The 23,600-nt window shown below is 43.7% G+C and overlaps 1 protein-coding gene across 15 annotated transcripts in view; it reads left to right on the top strand.

Moving 5' to 3' along the window:
* IQSEC1 (IQ motif and Sec7 domain ArfGEF 1) overlaps positions 1-23,600 on the top strand; it is a 297,702-nt gene that overhangs the window by 224,566 nt on the left and 49,536 nt on the right. For 2 of the 15 annotated variants that reach the window (XM_064723790.1, XM_064723785.1), the window contains exon 1: positions 14,123-14,240. The exons of 12 other annotated variants lie outside the window; for them this stretch is intronic. In XM_064723790.1, the coding sequence (XP_064579860.1) occupies positions 14,176-14,240 (65 nt within the window). In that variant the 5' untranslated portion in view covers positions 14,123-14,175. Of the gene's footprint in view, positions 1-14,121; positions 14,241-23,600 lie in introns of those variants that run through there. One more of the 15 variants, XM_064723784.1, reaches the window with a different exon arrangement.

Genomic DNA, 23,600 nt, shown 5'->3' with positions numbered 1-23,600 from the left:
TGCTTCAGCAGGATCACACCTCTTTCATTATTCATCTGTTTATCAAAAGCAACTCTGAAACAAACCATATTGGAAAAAACCAGCTGAATAATGCTGCTGATAATCACCTTCTGGGGGTCTCATGCCCTAAAAATCCTGTTTATCCATATCTTTATTCATACAACCAGAATACTCTCTCCATCTCAGGGTAAGGCAAAGTCCCTAAAGATGTTTAAAGCTTTTGTTCAGGGAAGGCTTTGTGAAAGCTGCTGCGTGTTTCCCCCCACTGCAGCAGGATGATTTCAATGCACATTTGTCTGTGAGCACGAAGGGACCTCATTTCGTCATTGTGGCAGTGACTGTACCGTGCTCTCTTGCCAGCAGGAGGAAGTTCTAGCAAACTGCATCTGAGAGATTTGGGGAGAAACGTTTCCCAAAGCAAATATTGATAGACCCTTAATTTCCTAAACCAGCACAACGTCAGCAAAACGCGTGGTGTGTCACCTGATCTTCAATTCTGCCCGGTGGGAACGTGACAGCTTCATCACAAACCCTTCAGCATCCAACGGTGCTGAAAACTGGCATCAGGAAAGGTCTGGCTCTTTGTGCAGACTGACCTAAATGCTCTTTAGCAGTGTCAGGTGAAATAATAACCAGTCTGCTCAGCTGCAGGATTTTAATGCAAAGTGCCAGGTTTACATGAACAGAAAGCAGCAGAGATAGACGTGCCTCTCAAAATTAAATTGTTTCCTCTTTCGTCAAGCAAAGGTGGTTGAGTTTTATCTCTTATGTTCTTCTAGGAGCTGGGTATAAATACAGAGCTATTTCAGTAGAGTCTTTGTTCCAGCAGCTGTCTCAAACCTCTCAGGTTATTCTGCTCACTGTCAGCTCTGTGGTGGTTTTATCCTGCATGAGGAATTATGGCACCATGTTGCTTGGTTCAACCTGAAAGGTCACTTGGATTATTTATACTGCAGCCTTTCCATGCTGCAAACCAAAATTGTACATCCATGTTGACCCTTTTATTGGCAATCATTATCTTTATATATTTTAGTATAATTAATTGGAAAACCCATATTATTTTGTACCATTTAAAAAGAATCAGATGAAGAGGTTGTTTCTCCCAGCAAACTTCCACTCATTTTTGAGATTGCTTTCTACTTACAGAGCTTTAGATTTACAGCTTTTTAGGAACAGTTCCCAAGAGCTGCACACAGATTTGAGGTTTATACCTGATGTATGTTGTGCTTTAGCCATAAATAGAACAAGAATGGTTAGGATCAGCATCCTCCCCCCTTCCCACGGCAGGCAGTGGGAGCTGTGGCAGCTGCTGGGCAGGCTGCTCCTTGGAGCTGGTGGTGCCTGTTGTCTGAGCCCATGGAATATTAGCATTGTTTCCAAACTGGCTGCAGTAGCTGGGCTTTGAGCACAACAAATTAAATGGATCAGGTTTATGTAACTGCTGTGTTGACAGCGGGGCAGAGAGAGTCTGGGTGGCTTGGTTCTAATAAACCCACTGGGGTCCAAAAAGAGAGAATGGTGCAGAGAAGAAAAACTTTCAAAACATGGCTAATGCACCAACTAACAGTGTATATTAAAATAAAAATTACATCCTAAATTCTTTTACCAGAGCAGCCAGGAAGACTTAATTTCAGCCTCATGCTCATTCTTGTTTGGCCTCTTGATGCAAGTATGTCTGACCACACTTCATAGAAACGAGCCAAGAGGAGATGCTTTTTGTGCCTGTGTCTTTTACCCAGAGGGAAACGTTCTAATGGCTTTGGTAAATGGATTAAATTATGTTTTGAGTGGTGCAGACTCGGAACATTCCGTGTGTTTCCGGGTGCTTCCCTCGCAGAGCCTGACTTGCTCCAGGCGTTTGTTCCCCATCTGGGATTTTGCCAAACCCCTCTCCTCCAGCAGAGCTGTTCAGGCTCTGCCTGTGGTGACCACACATCCAGACAGCCTGGTTAGCTGCTGTTAGCTCCAAGCTCTGCTGCTTTTCCTCTCGTGCAGTCACATCTTCTCTGCTTCCTTCACAAGCACAGAGGGAATTGCCACCTCCGAGGGAGATGCTGTTCCGCCAGCTCCAGCTGTACATGTGAGTCAGCATGTTCTGGGAGCATAAATGCAGGGAAATCTTCTCCAAAATAAAACCCCCTGAATTTTGTGGAATGTTTATTGCCTCCCCTTTGCGGTTCATATCTCACAGTTGTAGATGAGCTGATGTAATGCTTTCTGTGGAGTTTGTGTGAGGACATGGGCATGTGGAGCCCTCTCAGTACAGAGCTGAGTTTTCTAAGGAAAACTGTATTCTGGATGGAGAAAATGTAGCATGCAGTTGGAATTTGTCGGAGTAAAGAATGAATCCCTGAGATTATTCTATGGTGATTTTCTTAGTGTGATAAAATTCATCACAGACAAGAAGTTATTTTTATTTGAAAACTTTGCAGAAGTATCTGAGCTTCATCAGGTTTAAAATAATTAATCCTTCATTTTTAGAAGTGAAATAATTGAAGGGTGTATGTACCATCACCACTGTAGCATTATGCCTTGGACAGCATATGCAGGGATTTTCAGAAGATTTCTGCTCTCAAGTCTATCTTTGATTCTGCATGGAATATTGTTGCAGAGGGTGCTTGTGAGGCTTGAATTCAGTGTGCTTCATTTTGAATGTTTGGGGTTCTTTTTTGCTCTACCTGTATTTGTTTGCATTGTAGGGAGGGTAAATGCAGGTCTGTGGTCAGGCAGGTTTTTGTCAGAGCTCTCAAGTCTGTGTTCTAGAGCAGATGTAGATGAAGGCCAGCCTTGAATATTCTGTCACAGCGTGGAAGGGTCACCTTTCCTCAGTGCTAATGGTGCCTCTTCCTTTCAGCAATCCTCAAGGGGAGCTTGCTCTCAGCAGCCCTGACACAGAGAACTGAGCTGCTGCTCTGCTGTGTGGCAGTGTGAGTGCTTTCTCCAGGCCTAACCAAAGCCCAGATCCCAGCTCTGTGTCATTGAATGCTGAGGGCAGGAACTTCAAACTCCTCCTCTCCTGGGAACGGCTCCATTGGTGCCCCTGGCAGTATCCATTCCAGGAAAAAAAATTCAGGATTTTGGATTGTCTATCAGGTGATCTTTCCACATTGTTCAGAATGTGTGTTCTGCTGAGAATTTCAAAAAGAATCCATTGGAAATAACTCCAGCGTGGACTGTTTGGCTGTTTCATTCCTTCTGGGTTATGGGGGAGGTTTTGGGACAGTAGAAAAAGGGATGCTTTGAGTATTTCTCCACTGATGAAAACTAATTTGATTACTAAAAAACCCCAAACCACAACAAATATCTTCCTGCTATGAATACCCTCATCCTCAATAGCTAGAATATGCTATAAGTAGATATTTAATAAAAAATAAGTGTAAGAAAACATCACTAAAGAACTTCAAGACAGGCTCTGCTGGCTTTATAAGCAACCTGAAAGCAAAATGGATGATCTCATTTCTGTTGAGCACTGGCAGGTGCTTTGTCTGCACTGTGTGGAAAGAGAACCCTGTAAATAAAGGTGCATCTTCGCTGCCAGTTTTAAGTTACTCGTTGAAACTACATTGTGGTGGGTAACAAAAGCCTGTGGAGTGATGTGGGAGAGAAGCTCCTGGAATGGCTGTAGAGCAAGCACCTGATACAGTTTGGACATGCTCCACTGCCTGGGCAATTATTTCAGTAAATTTTGTACTCATCTCCCTGTAAAAACTGGAGGATTTTGTGTTGTCAGTTGAGAGTATCAGATGCAAAGTTGTAAGATTAAAAGTTCTTAATATTTCAGATTTTGCTGGTATTTTTGGTAGGAAGAAAAATAATTGTAAATCAAGTATGCCTGAATTTCTTGAGATTAATTTTTAAACTGATTGAGCAATACTTCACATTTCAATTACTTTGCAATTCATAATTTAAACGAAAGATGGCATAATATCCAAGCTGGTGATCCAATCAAGGAAATGGAACAGGTTTCCAACACTTCTTGTTGAGCTGCAGTTATCTTCATTTTTCTTCTGTCTCTAGCAAGTCAGAATTCTCTTCCTAGAATTAAACATTGGGGTTTTTAGTTGATAACTAAACATGGAGGTGCTTGTCCTTCACTGTTTCCTTCATTGCAGTGGGGCTGCAAACCTCAGTGTCCTGGTTTTGTGTTACAGGCTTCAGGCCCAAAGCAATGCTCATGGTGAATGTGATGGGAGGTTTGATACTATAAATATTCTCTGTGTCCCTCTGGGCCTCTGAATGGATTCCAGGGGCCTGTACATCACATTTGGGTGATGTTCTCTGGCACCGCTGGGGAATTCATAGGGGAGAATTAGAAGACTAAAATTTATCTTCATGGTGGTTCAGGAACTGAACACCTGCAGCATCTGAGAAGGGGTTTGGTGACCCTTGGGTGTTAGGCTGTGTCACCTCTTTGGTTTCCCCTGGTGGGGTCTCTTATCCATAGCCAAGTTTGCACCTTAAGCTTAGCTTAACTTTGGTTTGGGATAGGAGGTCAGATCCACAGGCCATGAAATGTTTGCACTAGAAGCCCCTGGAGGATTCTAGATGGCTCCCCCTCTCTGAAATAGCCTGCTCCATCTCCAGCTCTGCTGTCAGCCCCTGTCGGCTCATGAGGATGGAAAGCTTTCCACTGTGGTTTCCACAGAACAGCCCTGACTGGAACTGCATCCCTCCTCTCCATCATCTCTGCCTGTGGTGGCTGGTACCAGGAACTGGCTGTGCTCTGCCCCAGTCACCTCTCTGCAATCCCATCAACAAAATAAAGTGTTTCTTGTAATTCAGTTTTCTGGCTTCTCGGCAAACAGAGCTTTGAGCACACCAGGATAAATCCTACTCTAGAGGAGGAGGAAATCTCTCTGGTCAGATAACACAAAATACAAATTGATTAAATCGCCAGTGCTCTTGCAGTCCTGTGTGTGCTGAAGAGTAGGAGGAGTAGCAGAGATTGGAGTCCCTTTGAGTCCAGAGTGTATTTCCTGCACATTGGTGAAGATAAGTAACATTAATATAAACTGATTCACTGAGCAATCTTTGGTGGATGCCAAAGATCATCCATTTACAATGCATTCTTTGTCTCTTTTATTGCCTCAGGGTAGTTTTATTTGCCAAGATACAAACTGGAAGTTCATAGCATGGGCACCTAGACTGGGGGGTGTGGGGAGGAAAGAACATCTGATGGTAAAGCCAATGAATTCACATTTCAAATTACTTCCTCTTCCTAATCTCTAGATTGCTTAGCAGCTTTTCCTAGGGCACCTGGGGTGGTTCTAGTTGTAAATTAACTGTTTGGACTTGAAAGGATACCCACCCTTAATTGTGCCATGTAATTAATTAACATAATGGATTTTAATTTTCTTTTTGTCTAAGATTTAGATGAGACTTAATTCATTAAATATTTTCTGTGACAGGACAAAAGGTCAACTGAAAGTTAAAACTGAATTTTCACTTCAGTGAATTTTCACTTCAGTGCTATAGTTTATTGCAAAATAGCCTTTCTGTTTTGGGTGTGAGAAATGGGATTTCTTTGGCCATTTTTGCCTTTTGAAGGCAGTGATTTAAAATATGCTTTGGTTTATGCCCCACCTTGTGGGGCAGGTGGTGTTGGTGGTGTGTGGAAATACTCCTTCAGAGGAGGTAAAAGGAGAAGGGGTCAGGCTGCCTTCTCTGTGTGCCATCCAGTGAAACCATTCTGTTCTTCCCTTAAGGGAAGAGGGATCTTTTGCTCTTTTATCCAGATTCAAAACAAGGACTGCAATAAGTAACAATTTTAAAAGATGAAAATTCAGCACCCTGATGTCTTCAGTGTCAGTATGCTGTTATGCCAAAGTATAACTGTTGTTATAAAATTCAGGAGTTATGCATTTCCAAAAGGAATAAAATATAGATCTTGCTCATCTGTAAACAAAGATCTACTGTCCATACTCATGTGCAAATTGTTCTCTCTGTTGGTATTTTGCTAAAGGTGCCTAGGAGAGATTTAAGGCAAATCTGGGTGTTTCCCCCACAGATCTAACACTGGAGACACACATTTCTTCTTCCATTTAACATATTGGCAAATGTAATCAGTTATCTGCGCCAAAGAGTTGGAAAGAGGGTTTTTTCTGGTCCTTTTTTCCCTTACACGCTGTGTAGGTCAGTGTGATAGAGAAGACAATGTGAAGGTGTCACGTGTGCCACCTTCTGGAGCTGCACACTCAGCAGGACTGGTGCCAAACACAAGTACCTGTCTCCTTAGCTTGGATTGATCCCCCTGTAAATGCCCTGCCTCTCACTCCCTGATGCACGGCCTGTAAAATGCAGCAGTGCCATTTAGAGTTGGTATTTTCTGATTGCTTCTTCCTTCTGCTTTAACAGTGGATGGAAAGATAAGGCAATGTTGTCCGACCCTTTTACACCTCACCTATTTTTCCAAGTTTAGAGGGATGGACAGTAGGTGCATTTTCAGGTTATGGCTGGGATGGGGAGCTGGCTGGAGCAGCAGTGGAACAGTGGGCACACACTGCTGCTCTGTCTCAGCCCAGTGGGCACACAGAGGTGCCCTGTCTCAGCCCTGCTGTTTTGGGTGTGAGAAATGGGATTTCTTTTGCCATTTCTGCCTTTTGAAGGCAGTGATTTAAAATATGCTTTGGTTTATTATAGGTACCTTAGCCCACACCTTGTGGGGCAGGTGGTGTTGGTGGTGTGTGCAAATACGCTTCCAGAGGAGGTAAAAGGAGAGGGGGTCAGGCTGCCCTCACTGTGTGCCATTCAGTGAAAACATTCTGTTCTCCCCTTAAGGAAAGAGGGATCTTTTGCTTTTTTATCCAGATTGCTTTTTTATTCCAGATTTCATCCAGAGCTCGGGCAGGATGGGCAGAGGTGCCCTGTCTCCCTGTGAAAGCAGCCTGAGCTGCCCAGCCTTTTTTCTGAGAGTTCAGCATGTTCCATAGAGAGGGCGCTGGAACTTGCTGTGCTGCCCTCCAGGCTCCAGCCAGGAAGCAGGAACAAAATTATTCCTTTTATTTATGCTCTTCATTCCGTGTTGGTGTGGGTGTTTCTCCAAGGTGTGTTGTCGTTGTTTCCACTCCTGTTTTTATTTACACCACTAAAGTTTCTATTCCCTATAAAGATTACCATGGAAAAGGTCAATATTTGTTGTTACTTTCAGCTAGGATTGAGTTTTGATAGTTCTTGAGTTGGGTGAGCGGGGGCTGAGCTCTGTTGGCACAGTGGTGTCACACACGCACAGCTGTTCCCTGACCTGTGTCTGCAGAGGTAACCTTAGCCCAGGACTCATTTTGCTGCATGAGCACTGCTGGGGAATGTGGCTTTGTTGGTTTGCTTTGCCATGGTCACCACCCTTTGCACTCTGCAGAAAGCTTCAGCAGAGGCCTGTGCTGCATTGTGTGCACGGGGACACTGTGGTGGCACAGCCGCCTGCAGGATCGGCTCAGGGATGTGCAATGCCAAAAAGAAGTGTCCATAAATATTAATTTTAATATTTAAAAATTAAAATTAATCAAGTTTTAATCAAGTTTTCTATCTGAGTCCTACAGTGCATGTCAATGCTGATGGATTTGACAAAATGGGAGTGTAGATAAATATTTTTCTGGATTTAAAAGTAATTGCACTGCACAGCCATGCACTAATACAGAAACCATGAAAATATTTCCATGAAATGCCTTTAAATCTAACTTTATTAGGTAAATAGTAAGATCTCCCTTATAATCTTCTTCTTACCCACATGATTAAATATGCAGTTAGTAAAAGAGTGATTTCTTTACCTCAAAAATGGATTTGGCTAATTTTTAAAAAAATTATTATTTATATATGGGAATTGCAGCGATGCTTGTCATTTTACTGACAGTTTAAACTTGGTAGTTGCTATTAAAATAAACAAGTGTAACACAGTCTGAGCTTCAAGTAGAAAAATTCCTTGGTTTCGAATGGTGCTTGCAGAAAGGCACTCATGGAAAATATGTCCTTCTGCATGGCACACACTGTGATCTCTGAGAGCAGCACATTATCCTGAGCCAGATGTCACAAATGCTGCTGGAGAGACACTTCTGCCCAGAATCTGAAGTAGCAACATTCCAGTATTTACTTTAAGGCTAAATAGTAATTATGTTCCCAAGCCTTCAGCCACTGTCTGTGGGGTTTGTAATTATTTTCACACATGTGTTCAAAGAAACACAAATCTGTATTTTTTAGAAGTAGAAAATATTAGTAAAAAATGTTAAAATCAGTCATGTGTCTTTCTGCTTGATTTTAGTGTGTGCACTGAAGCTCGCTCATCTCAGTAAATGTATGAGTTGTTCAAACTGGAAAAAAACCCAGAACATTAAATATCAAGTAAACATAATCATGCTTTTCTTGGGGATGGAGAGGTTTTGAGAGGTTGATGACATGAAGCATAACTAGGCAATGTTTAATCTCGGCTGCCATTAATCCCAAAGAAATACTTCTTGCAGAAAATACAACATTACTGCCATGAATGAAAGCGGAAAAAAAGAGGAAGCTCTGAGAAACCTCTGGTATGGAATATTTTTAAAGGATGATTTGGGTTCAGTTGGTTTACACAACTCGAGAGCATTAACCCAAAGTGTATTAGCCACCTGCATTATTTGTGTCATCTCAATGTGTGTTTTCTGTCCAAATTCATTGCAAGGTATTTTATTCAGTAACAATTACTTTTTCAGGCTTTTATTAAGACTAACATTCTGGAAGGGGGAGTCCATGGTTTCAGCTTTCCCTCTGTGAGGTCTGCTGGTTTAGAGCAGCAGGATATGTTCCTTACTCCCTGCGTTTCCCCATGGGTGCCCACCGCGCTTGCTCAGCAGTGGCACCGCACACGCAGCCACAGGAACCCTGTGACCTGGTGCTGCCAATGGCTGGGTGTGTCCTGGGCTGTGGCAACGCTGGATTCCACAAAGTGCCACTCCACGTGAGGAGAATGAGGGAGCCACCCCTGTACATATTTATTGGAAGGAACAAAGGAGTTTTATACACATAATGGTATCACCAGAACTATAATTGCAATCACCTTGAATTCCTGGTACAGAGTCCTGCCTTTATTGTCCTACAAATTCAGAACAGAGATTTCCCTTTCCCTTTTATTCCATCTACAATTTCTGGTGAACCGAGTGGCTTTCTTGGCTTCCAGATGAACTTCTTTCTCAGGGGGCTCTCTGGCTCCTTATCAGCCTCTGTACTGCCTTTGGGGGATTTCCAAGCATCCACTCTCCTTCTGTGCATGGATTTATGAAAAAGAAATGTTTCCTCTTGAAGAACTGCCCCTCAGTGCTGACTGACCTTTCTGGCAGCTTCTGCTCCTCAGGTATCGTTTCACTGCTGGGGTGAGTGGCAGCAACAGTGACAGCTGCAGAAAGGCCTCTGCTAAATTCTTTTCAAAGGGAGGTATTTGGTATTTGTACAAAAAAAAAAAAGTTTCATGTGCCTGTGGATCTGTTAAGAGAAATTTTAAATCTCTTGATAGTGTTACAATGAAATGCAGTTATCTAGTAAGGGATTGATTTGTGGAAAACCAGAACTGTGTCTTGCTGTGAGCTGCACTATGGGGAGCAGAGGCAGGGCCAGAGGATGAGCACATCAGCTCAGAAGCAGCGTGAGCAAAATTCAGAGCTGTCTGAGAGACAAACCTAAATCATGTTCAAAAAGCTCTGCCTAATGTTACTTTCCCCAGTGTTGTTGCCGTGGATGTAAATAGTCAGGCAGTGTTATAGTGCACCACTAATACAGTTTACAATAGCTTCTAGCACAAATGAGGGTTTGTAGGATCAACTTCTGACTCTGAGAGACAAAACCAGGTCAGAGTGGTGACAGCAGGGAATTTTCAGTCAGGAATCCTGGCTCTGGTCTAATGGTTTGACTGCAGTCTAAGCCTCTTTAGGCATTGTTTCTCTCAGCACTGTGATTTTGTATATGTGCTTCATAACTTGCTGTTGTTTGCAGGGTTGCCTGGTTTGCATGCTCCAGCCTTGGTAAATCAGTGTATTTAGCATTTTGAAACCTTGTTATCATGTGGAATTTCCTTCTTTGTTCCAAAATTGCTGCTCTTAACCAAATCCTCTAGCCAGGGTATGGAGAGACTTTGCTGGAGAGCACAGCCTTTCTCTGGCAAGGTTTCTTTTGAGGGCCAACAACACAGACTGATATTTCCTCCCACTGTAGAGTGCAGCATCTTTTTGTGGGAGGGGATAAAGAAGCAGAGCATGTAGATAGATCTGTTTCACTTTTAGTTCTCCCACTGATCTGCAAGGCAACTGACAGAAGTTACTCTAATTTTCCTCTGCTATGGTTTATAATCATTATGCTTCAGTATTCCCATCATTCATACAGCAATAACTTGTTTAGGTTTTGAAAAGGTGAGGGGCTTTGAGATACATGGGAAAAAAGCACCACTTTGGGGTCTCCAAACCCTTGAAACCAGTGAAGATTTCCTTTGCCTTAAATAGACTTAGGATTTGTTCTTTGGAGAGCAAAAAAGACTACAAAGATTCATTGTTTTGCCTTCTCCGTAGCAACTGACAGCATAAAGCCTTTTCCCAGATGTGTTTGTTTAAAGGCTTTATAAGTTCAGTTGAAGAAATGAACTGAAGTTGTAGTTATTGTTTTTATGCTGATTTTTGTGTGTTGGCATTAAAAAATGAAATAATCTAGTACAGAGCCATGGAAAATGCAGAAATGTGTATGAGAAAAGATAAATCCACTTAGGGGGGACACAAAACTGGGATGAGTACAGGAGCATGTTAGCTTTTGAAGAATTCCCTGGCATACTTGAGCATTCCCATGTCATTCCAGGTCATGTGGGAACATTATGATGTTTTATATGGTTAGAGGACTGATTACTGTTCACTGATAATTCTCACTGTGCACCAGAAGAGAACAATGTGAAAGAGGATTGTGCTGTACATCCTTGAAACTGATCTATCCCAACCTTTTTTACTGAATACTTATTTTATTTAGGTTTACGTTAGGTGTACAGGTAAAGCATGGGTGGAGGGAGAGCATGAGGAACAGAGAATTCACCATGGGATGCGGGATGTTGAGGATCCAGATGGGTTAGCATATTTTTTTCATTAATATCCCCTCAAATCCCACTGTGAGAGGAATAACAGGTATTTTGACCTGTATATGCAGTTTATTGTACAATGCTGCATGGCTGTATTTATACTCTGCAGGAACAAAACTACTCCCTAGCAGTTTCTTCTGGGGTTTTTTGCCTGTGTAACCCTTTGCTTGTATTCAAGCAAAATGCAAAACAAATGCCTATTTTTCAGCCTTCTCAGATCTTGGAAATAATGGTGTATTAAATGTGATTAAAGTGGGAATTACCCTTTAAGCAGGGTCATAATTACTGTAGATTTAGATGGCATATTGTACAAATTGCTGTGTGCTCATAATTACAAATTGAGTTTGTTGCACTCTGGGGGTTTACAAACTTTGTTTTAGCCATTAACACATTAAATAGCAGTGATTTATGTAAATTACTGGATAAACCAAAATCTCAGTGTTGCGTTTAATCTAAGGTTTAATTCTATTTCTGTATTAGAAATGAAATAGGTTTAGCTTTAGCAGGGAGGGTTGAATGGTCTGAGGGAGTCATTCACTGCTGAGATATTGTAGTTTGAGAGTGCTGTTTGTTGGGCATCAGGCTGGAAACTGCAGTGGTCCAAAGTGAACGAAGCCGCAGCTGCAGTGAGTGAGCTGCTTGTCACAGTAAGCTCTTCCCGAGGTCAGTCAGCCCACTCGCTTCACAATTATTTCCCTCAAACTTCTGGGCTGGTCTGGAAAGTGTAAAACCACACTTTAAAATCTTTGTTTACTTCCTCTTCAGAGAGATTTCCCAGTTCCTTCATTTGTGCTTAAGTCGATCTAACGGAGCAAAGATCACTTTGTGTTGTGCTGTTAGTTGTGCTCCAACAAATTGCCAGGAATAAGGATGGTAGGACATGAAAAGTCACTTTTTGATCTCTTTACACTGCACTACAAATTTCCACAATATCTTAGTGATAACTCTAACACTAGTTTGGTGCCAAAACAGCAGCAGGAGGACAACAGAGAACATACATCCTACTGGTTCTGCCAAAGTTTCCTATGCAAAGTGCAGATCAATGAGGTGCTGTAGAAGCCCACAAGCCCACGTTTGGCTCTGTGTTAATAGAAAAGCCTCTCCTACCCTTGTTTTCTGGAGCCTGAAACATCAGCTCTGTGTGTTCAGCACCTCTGCCATCAGGATGGCAAGAAACTTAGCTGTGTGCCACCAAAAATTGTCTAAGAAATCATAGAGATCTCTGCTGAATCACCACCTGAGACAGGGTGGATTGTGTGGTGTGGATTACAGTTACTGTTACCTGAGGGAAAACTGAATGTACACTATTGATTAGGGTTGAATTAAAATGCTTTTGGAATGCTGAAACATTCACCAAAAAATCCCTCCAAAAATAACTGCAACAGGCTGCCTCGACTCAGAAACCACAATGTTGTCTGCGTAGTGCAGCAAGAATTTGTTTTTCTGTGTTTAATTCCCCCATTGAAATACATGCAAGATCTTAAATGTGTAGATGATTTGGGCATTTAAAATCTCTACGTTAAATTTTAACAACATATTCAAGCAAAAAATGACTTAACAAAAACTTTTTACCTGAATGGTCAAAACTAAATTGAGAATTCTGGATGCTTGACATTGATGGGGGGAAAGCCATCTGTAACAACTATCCATGCAGTGTTTGGAATGGGATGTGTTTGTATTGCTTGGTTATTTGCTGATCTAGCATGATCGTATCTGTGGAAGGAAGATTGTGTTTGAAGTGGCTTCAGAAAAGCACATTCTTCAGAAAATTCTGTGACTGCTTTGGAGGTCAGAGCTTTCCAGCCACACTTTCCAGTGTCTCCTCCCTTCACAGCCCACGCTAAAACTGTCTGCACTTGGTTCCTAAATGGAAACTGGTTTCCGTAGAAGTTGACTTTTGGGAACTGCCTGTGTCTGCTTTGGATTTGTCTCTGTTTACAAGTAGAGACGAAGCTTGATGCAGGAGGCATTGAGTCAGGACCAGAAAAACGTGGGGTTGTTGTGGATCCCAGACATTCGGGAAAGAGGCTGTCTGGATAATCATTAGATGTTGAAAGCAGGCACTGCAGCGTAAATAGTCTCTGGTTAGAGTCTTGCAGTGACATTCCTATGAAAACAGCCGGTGTAGGTGTGTCCTTCCTTAACGTGTTTGAGTTTCACTAAAAGCTAGTTAAACCCAGGCTTATTGGAATCTATGCCTAACGCTTCCTTAGGAAACTATGCAAAATGCACACTCCATCCAAATGTTTAAGGGGGTTTAACTAAAATTGCCTCGATTCTATTCACCACCTTGAAAGACGTGATCAGCCCTCATGGGATGTAGCAATACGAGATATGTCGTATGCACATCTTTGCGCCGTGCTCCTCCTCGCACCCGGTTTGCAAGAGCGACACTTTCAGTTCCTGACTAAAGTTTCCCCAAACTACAGAGCTTGGCCAGCGGAGCTTTGTTGTGTTATTATAGGATATGAAGCTGTGGGAAGGGTGTTGCGATTTTGTTGTCAGGGGGCCCGAGGAGCCCCCCGGCCACAGTGAGGGGTGTGAGGGCGGCTGGTGTGAGGGGAGTTTCGGAGAACCGTGCCCGCTGGAGCCGCACCGAAAATCCCCCGGGCATGGTGAGGGGTGTGAGGGCAACCCTTGGAGAACAGTGCCCGCCGGAGCCGGCCCGAGGGGCCCCGGGCACGGTGAGGAGTCTGAGGGCTGCTGGAGTGAGGGGAGCCCTTGGAAAACAGTGACTGATGGAGCCGCACCGAGAGACCCTTAGGCAGGGTGAGGGGTGTGAGGGCGGCTGGTGTGAGGGGTTTTGGAGAACCGTGCCCGCTGGAGCCGCACCGAAAATGCCCCGGGCATGGTGAGGGGTGTGAGGGCAGCCCTTGGAGAACCGTGCCCGCCGGAGCCGCACGGGGCAGGGTGAGGGGTGTGAGGGTTGCTGGAGTGACGGGACCCTCGCAGCCGCGCTTTTCCCGGGAATCCCGCCCCCACGCGTGCGCTCTGCCCGCTTCCCTGCCCCGCCGCCGGCGGCTGAGGGGAGCGGGCGCGGGGCGGGGCGGCCGAGGGGCGGCTATGGTGGCGCGGAGCTCCCTGCCCGACACTCCGGCCCGGCCATGTGGTGCCTGCACTGCAGCTCGGAGCGGACCCAGTCGCTGCTGGAGCTGGAGCTGGACAGCTGGTGAGCGCTGCCGAGGGCTGCGGGGGTGAGCCCCGCGCCGCCGCTGCCGCACAAAGGGCTCCGCGCCGCCAACGCCGCCGCTGCCCGGGCTCGCTGTGGGGCGGTGCGGGAGGATGGGACTGGGGGGTCCTGCTGGGCTGGGAGCACCCCTTTTGTCCCTGGGGATTGTCTCTGGAGTCCCCCCTGTTGTCGCCGGGGTTGTCCCCGGGATGTCTCCGGGTCGCGGCGATCGGGAGCTCGTTCCCTCTGCCCTGGCTCGGCAGCGGGGACAGGCGGAGGCTCTGGCTGCCCTGCAGGAGCCCAGGGTTAAATCATCTTAAATCATCTCCGTGGTTTAACGCGGCGTCCCGGGCGGCCCCGCTGCGCTGCGCTGGCTGTGGGTGACAGGCAGAGCCATAAATCGGCAGCTGTGGCAGCGGGCTGTGAGCTGACCTGGCGTGTGCCGCTCCAGACACCGATGTGTAAACACTGCTTTTCGGGAGAGAGCCGGGAATCACATGATTTGTGTCAAAGCAGTGCGAGTTTGACTGCAGAGCTCTGGTACAGGCTGTTCCCGGTGTCTGGGGCCGGCCGGAGACCTGGCCTTGTCCTGGCTGCATGGGAAGGTGTGTCACACTCACAGGGGTAAATCAACATTTGCCACTCGTGCCCTCAGCCAGAAAATAAGATACAAGAAAAAATAGTTTCGTTCTAAGGCCTTTAAAGAACAGATACTTGAATAACTGCCACAGGAGGAACAGAGAGTGGGGTTTGTCATGTTAACACATACAGTCCCCATTGTAAGGATGTTCTTAACTACAAAATAATGTGTGTCAAAGGTACAGCAACACAGAGCTCTGTTCATGGGCTGCATGAAAACTCCAGGAACAAACGAGTTTTCTTCTGGTGTGATACTGTGTGTGGATTTATGATAAACTAAAAAAGTTATCCTGCACTTGCAGTGCACTTGCAGAATGAATTTATCTCCGATGCATTGTGGAAGTTCATTCCACGAAGTGATTCAGCCAAATGCCGAGCTGTTGGACTGTTAAAGAGCATTCAACTTAGCTAAAGATAGAAAACATCTTAAATTGGGTGTGGGCATGTGTGGAAAAATATAAAAGGAGGAAATGACTGGATTTAGTGTAACTATGTATGAATGCAACAGTTGCTTTTCTAGGAAAAAAAAAGGCAAAATATTTTTTGATAAAGAGAAGTGTTTCATAGTACAGTTTAGTCATACATTTAATGATCCTTCAGCCCATTTTTTATCCTTAAGGAAAAGAATAATGTAAGTTTCCTGTGTGGAGTTGGCAATGTTTGCATAAGTGATGTTACCTTTGCATGCCTTGCTAAAAACATAATTCATAACAGTTACTTTAGTGACAGATTTGCCTATTACACAGTAACGTTCTGTTATTCATCATTGTTTCAGACTTTTTTCCTCCATTTGTACACTGCTATGCACTTCCTTTCAGTTAAACTTGATTATTCTGCCTGATGTGCTAAAAGAGGAATTGCTGAGTCCTTAGTTTGGATGGTTGTATTTAACTGTGTCTATTCTTGTGGCAGATATCCTTCATATAAACACAGAATTCATTACATCTATCGGGTGCTTTGGGAGAACTACAGCCATGCTGGATAAAATGACCCATTTTCCATTTTACTTCTACTTTTGTACCAGGTTTGGTTTTGCTGTTGAGATGCCCTGTTCTAGTTCCTGAAAGATATTGAGAGTACTGTTTCGAAGTAGTCAGCTGGGCTTTTTTTTCTCCTGGTTTAAGCTCAATGTTTGGGTTTCCCATGAGAAGTCATCTATCATCCTTTTTTTTTTTTAATTTCTACCAATCTGATATAATTCATTATCATCCAAGATACTGAAATCCAAGATCTGGAGCTGACAGCATTCAGTATCAACAGCATTCAGCTTCTTTGCCCCTTTAGAAGCCCTCTGGGAATCCTGGTGCAGTTAATAAACAACCTGCAGTTCAGTTTCATGGAATAATTGGCAGCTTTCAGGCAAGGAAGCCCAAGGATTCGTTTTTTGCACTGAAAAGTGCAAATACCAAGTTGAACAGTAACTCTGATTTGTTGTTCCTGTAAGAGTCTTGTACTGCAAGGTTGCAGGGACTGGATCCAGGGAGTGCCTGCAAGGAGACCTTCTCTGCTGGTGCCTTCAGCAGTGGTTTGCTGGGTGTTCCTCTGGAGAAATGGGAAGTGATTTCTTAGGATTTCATTGGTTTTCTCACCCTGTGACCATTTCATGTTTGCAAAACGAAAAATCTTTCAAGAGGATCTGTTTGTATGGCTGTAGAAAGTGTTTCTGCCAAAACTGGGTCTCCATGAGGAGAAAACTTCTCCATAGCTTGGAGGCTGGGGCTGTTTGGTGCCTCTGAGGGCAGTGCAAGGACTGTGGATGGAACCTCCTTTGAAACAACACTTTACCTTCACACTGATGATGTTTTCCCTGGATTCTGCAGATGTCAGTTCAGGGCTCCAGCTCTGCAGAGGGGCAGATCCCTCAGTTGTGGGGCTGATCAGCACCCTTGGCTGATTGCCCCGGGCTGCCTGCGAGCTGTGCCTGCCCTGAGCACAGCCAGGAGGAGATGGATGGTGAGAGCTGCTCTAGAGGCAGTGCTCTGCTGCTGATGCCGTTACCTGGAGGTGTTCAACAGCTGCTCACACACCTCAGCCTGTTCCTTGGGGCTTAACACCCCTGGCGTTCAAAGTGCAGTAAAAAAACCTCGGGACACCAGTGCTGGAAGTGAGGAGCTGCTTTCCGAGTGAGCCATGAGGCTTCCAGCTCCTGCAGGACTCTGAGAGGTGCAAAGGAGGGTTGAAGGTATTTTTGAATATTGGATTTTAAAAAAAATTGTGAAGCACCACAACTTGAGCCTGGGTTGTTGTGCCTTCTCATTGCAAGGATTTACCATAATTCATAAAGGTCTTTCAGGCTGCAATTTTTTTGCTCCTTCAGCATTTACATGGCTCTTCCTAGACCCAATGGTAATTTTATCATTAATTTCAGAGTCAGGCCTATTTGAATCATAGCAGCTGTCAATCAATTATTTCTTTTTATGTTTATTTAATAACAGAACTGCTGGAGACCTCAGAAACTGTAACCAAGGTGGAGCCCTGCTTGCTCTGTTTGTTACAAATTAAATTTGTGAGGATGTGCCCCTAACCCAGGCACTGCCTGATCCACAGAGCAACTGGAATTATGAGGAGGTGGCTCATGAGTTAGGGGGGAAAGTGTGTTGGTGCATTGCTTTTGTTAGCCGTGCTTTGTTTAGATGTCATTTGTATTTAAACAGGGTACAGGCCACAAGCCAAATTTATATTCCTGAGTTTGCTGCTTTATTTCTGTTGCCTCGGAAGGCTGTGTAGTTACAAGAGCAGAATCAGCCTGTGTTTGGGGCTAAAAGTTCACTTTTAGTATCTTGTATATTGCCGTTTAATGTCAAAAATTATGTAAATACAGGTTTTGTTTAATTCATGAATCTTTCTTATGCAAAACCAGTTACTGATCATGGACTTTTTTAGCAAGACTTATTAATCAAAAATATTTTACTTACACAGCCCTTCTCGTGTCTTCTGGGAATCCATTTGAATTTTATTTGGGTTCCATTTAGGGTACAGACAGAGATGGCAACTTCACTGCACTGCTGTGATTTGACTCCAGGTTTCCAGAGAAGAACAGATGCTGCTTTAATCCACTGTAGCACAAAGCCCCAGTATTACGTTAAAGGGGAATGCAAATTTAACTAAATAAATCCTTTTGCTTCCTTACAATAGACAAAGGACTAGAATCGTTCTCATGAAATAACTGTAGAGATGTCTTTAATAAAAATAAAGTAAAAAAGACAAGCTTTGGTATGATAAAAAATCAAACTGTTTAGTCTCTGTGAGAGAAGCAGAAAATTAGAATGATGGCTTTGATAGCCTTTAGTACAGGGAATTGATGTATTATATCTGTTAATGAGATTCTTTCAGTAGTTCAGTGTCATCCCAGTTAAACTTGTGCTTATAAACAAAGGACACAATTCCCAGTTGCCTTCTGCTGTGCAAGCACAAACAAAATGCCACAGCTATGACCTGACTTGCATTTACAGCAGTGGCTACATACAGGGCACGGCCAGAGAAAAAGAATCCTGAGCTTGTTTTGAGGGATGCTTGTATTATGTAGTCCAAAAAATTGCATAAAGTGGCCCTTAAAACTCACCAGATTTAGAAGGATGGATGTGTCATGAACACAGAAAAAGAAAACCAACTTCTTGTGTTTGTTAATCTATCCATGACCTTTCCAGTCATCCTCACACGAGGCAAAGCTGAAGGGTTTTCTGTCCCAGGGAATGTTTGCAGCCAGCCCTGACTCTGCACTACAGGAGCACTCACAGTTTGTTTTCAATTGAATTTTCACTCCCAGCTCCATCTCAGGTCACACAGAGAGCTGGAAACAGCAGCAGGACTGCTCTGGGTTCAACTGAGTGCAGGGATGATTTTTGTGTCACTGGAGTGGGAGTGGTCACAGGAGAGATCATTCCATTGTCATGGTCAGGCTGGGACAGGCCATGGCAGGGCATTCCTGGGGTACACCCATGGAAGGGATGGATGATTTAGTGGGGAGCTGTCCTGCCTTTACAGACAGGACCACAGACTGGGTTTCCCTCCTGGTTTGGGGGCTGTGCCAGGAAGTCATCCTTCAAACCAGAGGGACAGCAGTGTTCCTGACCAGCTGCAGCTCCAGGGAGCAGGCCTGCACAAATCCCTGACCTTCTGGTCATGGTGCAGCCTAAGAATAGGTTTTCTCTCAATCTAACATCACTCTGTGTTCTCAATCAGGAATAAAATTATTTTTCTTTCTGTGTGGTTCTTCATTATAGTAATGTGCTGTGAATTGGCTGTTGAATTTCCATTCTAGAGGTGTCTGGGGTGATTCTTGTCCTTCAAGGTGACTTTTTCACAAGGTGTTAAATGTTAGAAAATGTCAGCTGTTCTGGGGTTCATGAAAGGAAGTTCATTGTTATTGTTTATATTTTCTTTTCTTGTATTTTACTTTCTGAGTCTTGTTTAGAAGATACCACTGATGTCAAGCATTAGTAGAAACTGAAGAAGGAGCTGATTTTAATTCTCTTAGATTTGAGAGAATGGGACTTTACAGCTGATAGATTCCTGTTAATGCTAGTCATTAATGCCTTGTGTAGTGAGAGAGAACAGAGGATTACCTGCACTTAATGGAACTTGTCCCAAATGATGACAATGTGATGCAAACTTGGATTCTTTATGTGTTATTAAGAAGTCATTAAGATGTTTTTGATTAGGTTAGCCTAGAAGAAAAGTATTCCAGGTTTTCCTACCACAGTGCAGTGTGTTACACAAGACCATTTCTCACTGTCTTTGGTTGCAATTTTCAAAATCTGTCTTTGCACGATATCACATTTTCATCTCAGAAAGTGGTGACCCTTGTTTGCAGGAACTGGGCTTCTACCCCTGTCCTGAAAGACACTTTTCCATTGTGGAAAGATCTGTGAACTTTGCTGTGATGAAGAGCTTGCAGATGACCAAGGGTTACCCCAGTTGTGTATTTTAGACAACTCCTGTTGAGGTTGAGCAGCCTCACGCGCAGCCCCAGCTAAGCCAAGCTGCAGCCCCATCACAGACACTGTCCCAGAATATTCCTGAGCTGGGAGGGCCCACAGGGATCCTCAATCCAGCTCCAAGCTGAAGGCAGTGCAGGGGTTGGTGGTTCTGGGGGCCAGCAGTGCTGGGCAGCTCCAACATGGCCTGCACAGCCCAGAAGCTGCTCCTCTTCTCTGTGTGTGCAGTAAAAGATTTCCAAGGCAGGAGTTGCTACCTGTGTCACTCTGTCATCAGTGAGGTGAGTCAGAAGTTCTATTGAAAGCCTACAGTTAATTCCTCTCTGACAGAAAGAGCTGTAAAATGTATAGACTCAGCATAATGGGGAGGAAATGTAAAAGGAAGGAAGTTTGTGAATGAGAAAAAGCATCTGTCAGCTCTTTAGCTGATTTAGAGGTTATGAGCAATCTTCTGAGGTCTCATTTCTACAAGAGTGAAGATTTATGTGTGGTACCTTTGAGTGTATCTGCAAAACCTTCTGTTTGAACACATTGCCTTGAACCTAAGGATCATCTACAACACTGTCTTTTCCACCAAGCCCCATACTCCCAACAAAAAATCCATTATTTGGTTTCCTTAGACACTGTGTTCTGTACACTCTGATATAAACCTTGGGTGTGCAGCAGAGGATAAAATCTCCCTTTTATGAGGATGCCTGTGATTACAGAGAGGTGAGCAGTGCTCCTGTTGCAGGGAGTTACAACACCTCTCCTGGTGTGGGCAGAGAGCTCAGGGCCAGTCCTGCTCTCACTGCCTGGGTGACAACACCCTGGGAGCAGGAGCAAGTGCTGTGTTCTCATCCTGTCCTCTCCCACCCGAGAGTTTCCCATGCCCATTTGCACTTCAGCATTTCAAAATTACATTGTTTTCCCTTAGAGAAAACTGGTAGGGTTTCATTCTCCTTTTGGGTTGGTTTTTATTTTTTGAGGCTTGGCACAGCAAAGTTGGCAAAGTGGAGGGTTTGTGCAGTGATTAAAATGGAATGGGACTTTTATATTATAGATACTTTCAGATTCACTTTTATAGATACTTTTAGATTCATTTAGATCAGTGAGAGGTTTCTCTGATCAGACTTGTAACAGCCCATTCTCCTTTTGCATTGGCTTTTTAAAGTATGTTACTCTGTAATTTTTTGAGTTTTATTTGTAACTACAGGGGGAAGTCAATCAACCACTAGAAGTTGAACAGTCCCTTTCTGATTTTAAAGAAGATAATTTTGACCAACTATTTCTTAAATCCTAGAGAGACAGCAAAGTATCTCATGTTCATCAGTGCCATTGTTTGAAAGCACAACTCATTAGATAATAACAATATATAATAAGTCATTGAAAGGAAATCCTTTGGTTGTTCTGAATAGGTCCTTTTGTGCAACATTCATTTGCTACAGAGATTAAAATATGGTCAAAATGGACACAGTTGTCATTACTCAATATTTATTCAATGCAGTGTCCAGTACAGAAAGATGGTTTTGTTGTCATTTCTGCTGCATGGACCCTCTCATGCTCTTTGTTTATGCTGCTTCTTAATTTCCCTCACAGACTGGCAAAGACTGGTCTGCTCCAGAGTTGTTCCCCGTGCTCTGTACTGTGTCATAAGCATTTCAAATGGTGCAGGGACAAACCTTTAAAATGAGTCAAGTGTTAGGCTTTATTTGATCTATATCTGATCTAATTTGATTGATATTTAATTTTTGTTTTACTGATTTGATTTATATTAATTTGATTTAGATTTGATCTGAGATCTTTTTAACTATTTAACTAGAACGTTCTAGGTATGACATTTCTGGGCCTGAAACATTGATTCATTAAACAGGATTTTGTTAAGCATCTTCAAAGCAGTTCACGTTTCTATCAGACATGGAGCAGCAGAGGGGAAAGAAGAGTTTTACCCACCAAGACCTGAGTGGGAAGAGGAAATCAGTGCTGCTCTCTGACAGACCCTGCCCAGCAGCAGAGCTGCTCTCTCAGCCCTTCCTGGGACAGGCTGGACACAACAGCTGAAGAGGTGAAAGAGGAGGATGGCTGGCACAGGACACCGAGGATTCTTGCACTGTATCAAATGCTGCTTCAGCTGTGTGTGCAAATCAGGGTTTTTCAGCTGCACACACTAAATCTTCCTTTTTAAACTTAGCAGCGTCTGCAGGGCGTGTCATATAGACAGTGGAATGTGTGCTAATATATTGCTATCTTCAGTCCATGTCATATATAGTGTGGGTTTGCTAAATTAAGAGGATTTCTGCTGCTGAATGGTGTATCTAAATAAATTGTAAATAGCTGAGGTCAAATTCTACTACAACTGCATTGAGAAACTCCACAAATTTTTCAAGCTTATCATGTTGTGTAAAAGTTTGCATAGCAGGGACAGGACAAAGTCTGCAGTGGGAGGCAGACCTTCACAGATTTTGTTAAGGGATCCATCCCACAGACACCACAGTTACATTAAAATTGTTAGCTTTAGTCCATGTAAGAAACAAAGCATCCTTTTGAAGCACACAGGACATTTTCAGATGTTAATGTGTTTTATGCTGACACATCAAGAAGAAGAACTGGCCATAAAAAAATTCTAAAACTTGGGCTGGTTTGAGCCTCAAGCCTCAAATTATCACCCCATAGTCATCTTTTGATAATATCAAATTTTTAGAGTTGTTGCTGGATAAACACACACTGGGTGATGATTAACACAGATTGGCAGCGAGTGATGCTGGCTGACTCCACCTGAGATAGAAGTGAACATTTGTGAGCTGCACCCAGGTTCTCTTGGTGCTGCTAAATAATGACAATGAAATACAGCTTTGCCTTCAGCAGGGAGGTTCACAGGCACTGAATGGCACTGGGGAGGGTTGGTTGGGTGGATCCTTCTGTACATTCCTGTGTCTGATGGCCAGTATGCTGCCACTGCTTGACAGAGGTGATCTGAGAGCTGGTTAACCTTCCTTGTGCTCTTGGAAGCTGAAGATGGTCTCAATAAGCTTTTCCCAAAGGGATATTCTTGGTTCTTAACCCTGTAGTGTTATTGCCTAAAATGGGTGGGTGGTTTGGCTCTATTTCCATCTCACTGCTGTCCCTCTCCGTGTCAGAAGATGCAGTGCATTCATTCCTGCATTCTGCTTCAGTGGGGAGAAAATAACCTCTCATCTTTCACTCTGCTCTCTGCTGCTGCTGATGGCATCTAAGAGTGTGGGTCAAAATGCCCTTTTTCACAAAGTGTTTTTGTAAATGCCTTTTATGGGGTTACTCATGAGAATTGCAGCTTGTCAGTGGCTGGGGAGGGGCGCTGGGGTTGTTGTGTGCTTTGGGAATCAGAGCAGGGAGCAGCTGCAGGTTTGCAGGCACTCAGGGGTACCTGCCTGTGGAGCTCTGCCCTCCCTCAGTGCCTCTCAGACTGTTTGACCCAGGCTGCTCTTATTGGCACTCTCACCACAGAATATTACAGAATAAGTGACTGCTTTGTTAGGGTTTGCTTCTGAGACACATGCAAATGGTGTCTGGATTTTTCTTGCAATGATATTTGACTTCAGTCAGATGAATTACCTGGGACATTACTTTGATGTGCATTCAAAGGTTTCATTTGTTTAGAGCAGAAACAGCTGAATTGAGAGTGCATTGGAAGTAAAACACATTGGTCAATATTTCTCTGCTGGATCAAAGCTTTTGTCACTGCCTGTGAATGCTGTTGTCCATCATAATGGCTTTGAACTCTTGGCAGGGTGTATTTGAAGGCAGATTGGTTTGTTAATGCTATTGT

Source organism: Zonotrichia leucophrys, chromosome 12 (genome assembly GCF_028769735.1).
Source record: "Zonotrichia leucophrys gambelii isolate GWCS_2022_RI chromosome 12, RI_Zleu_2.0, whole genome shotgun sequence".
Lineage (NCBI taxonomy): Eukaryota > Metazoa > Chordata > Aves > Passeriformes > Passerellidae > Zonotrichia > Zonotrichia leucophrys.
The sequence above is the reverse complement of the archived record's forward strand: the minus strand, read 5'-3'. Positions and strand labels throughout refer to the sequence as shown.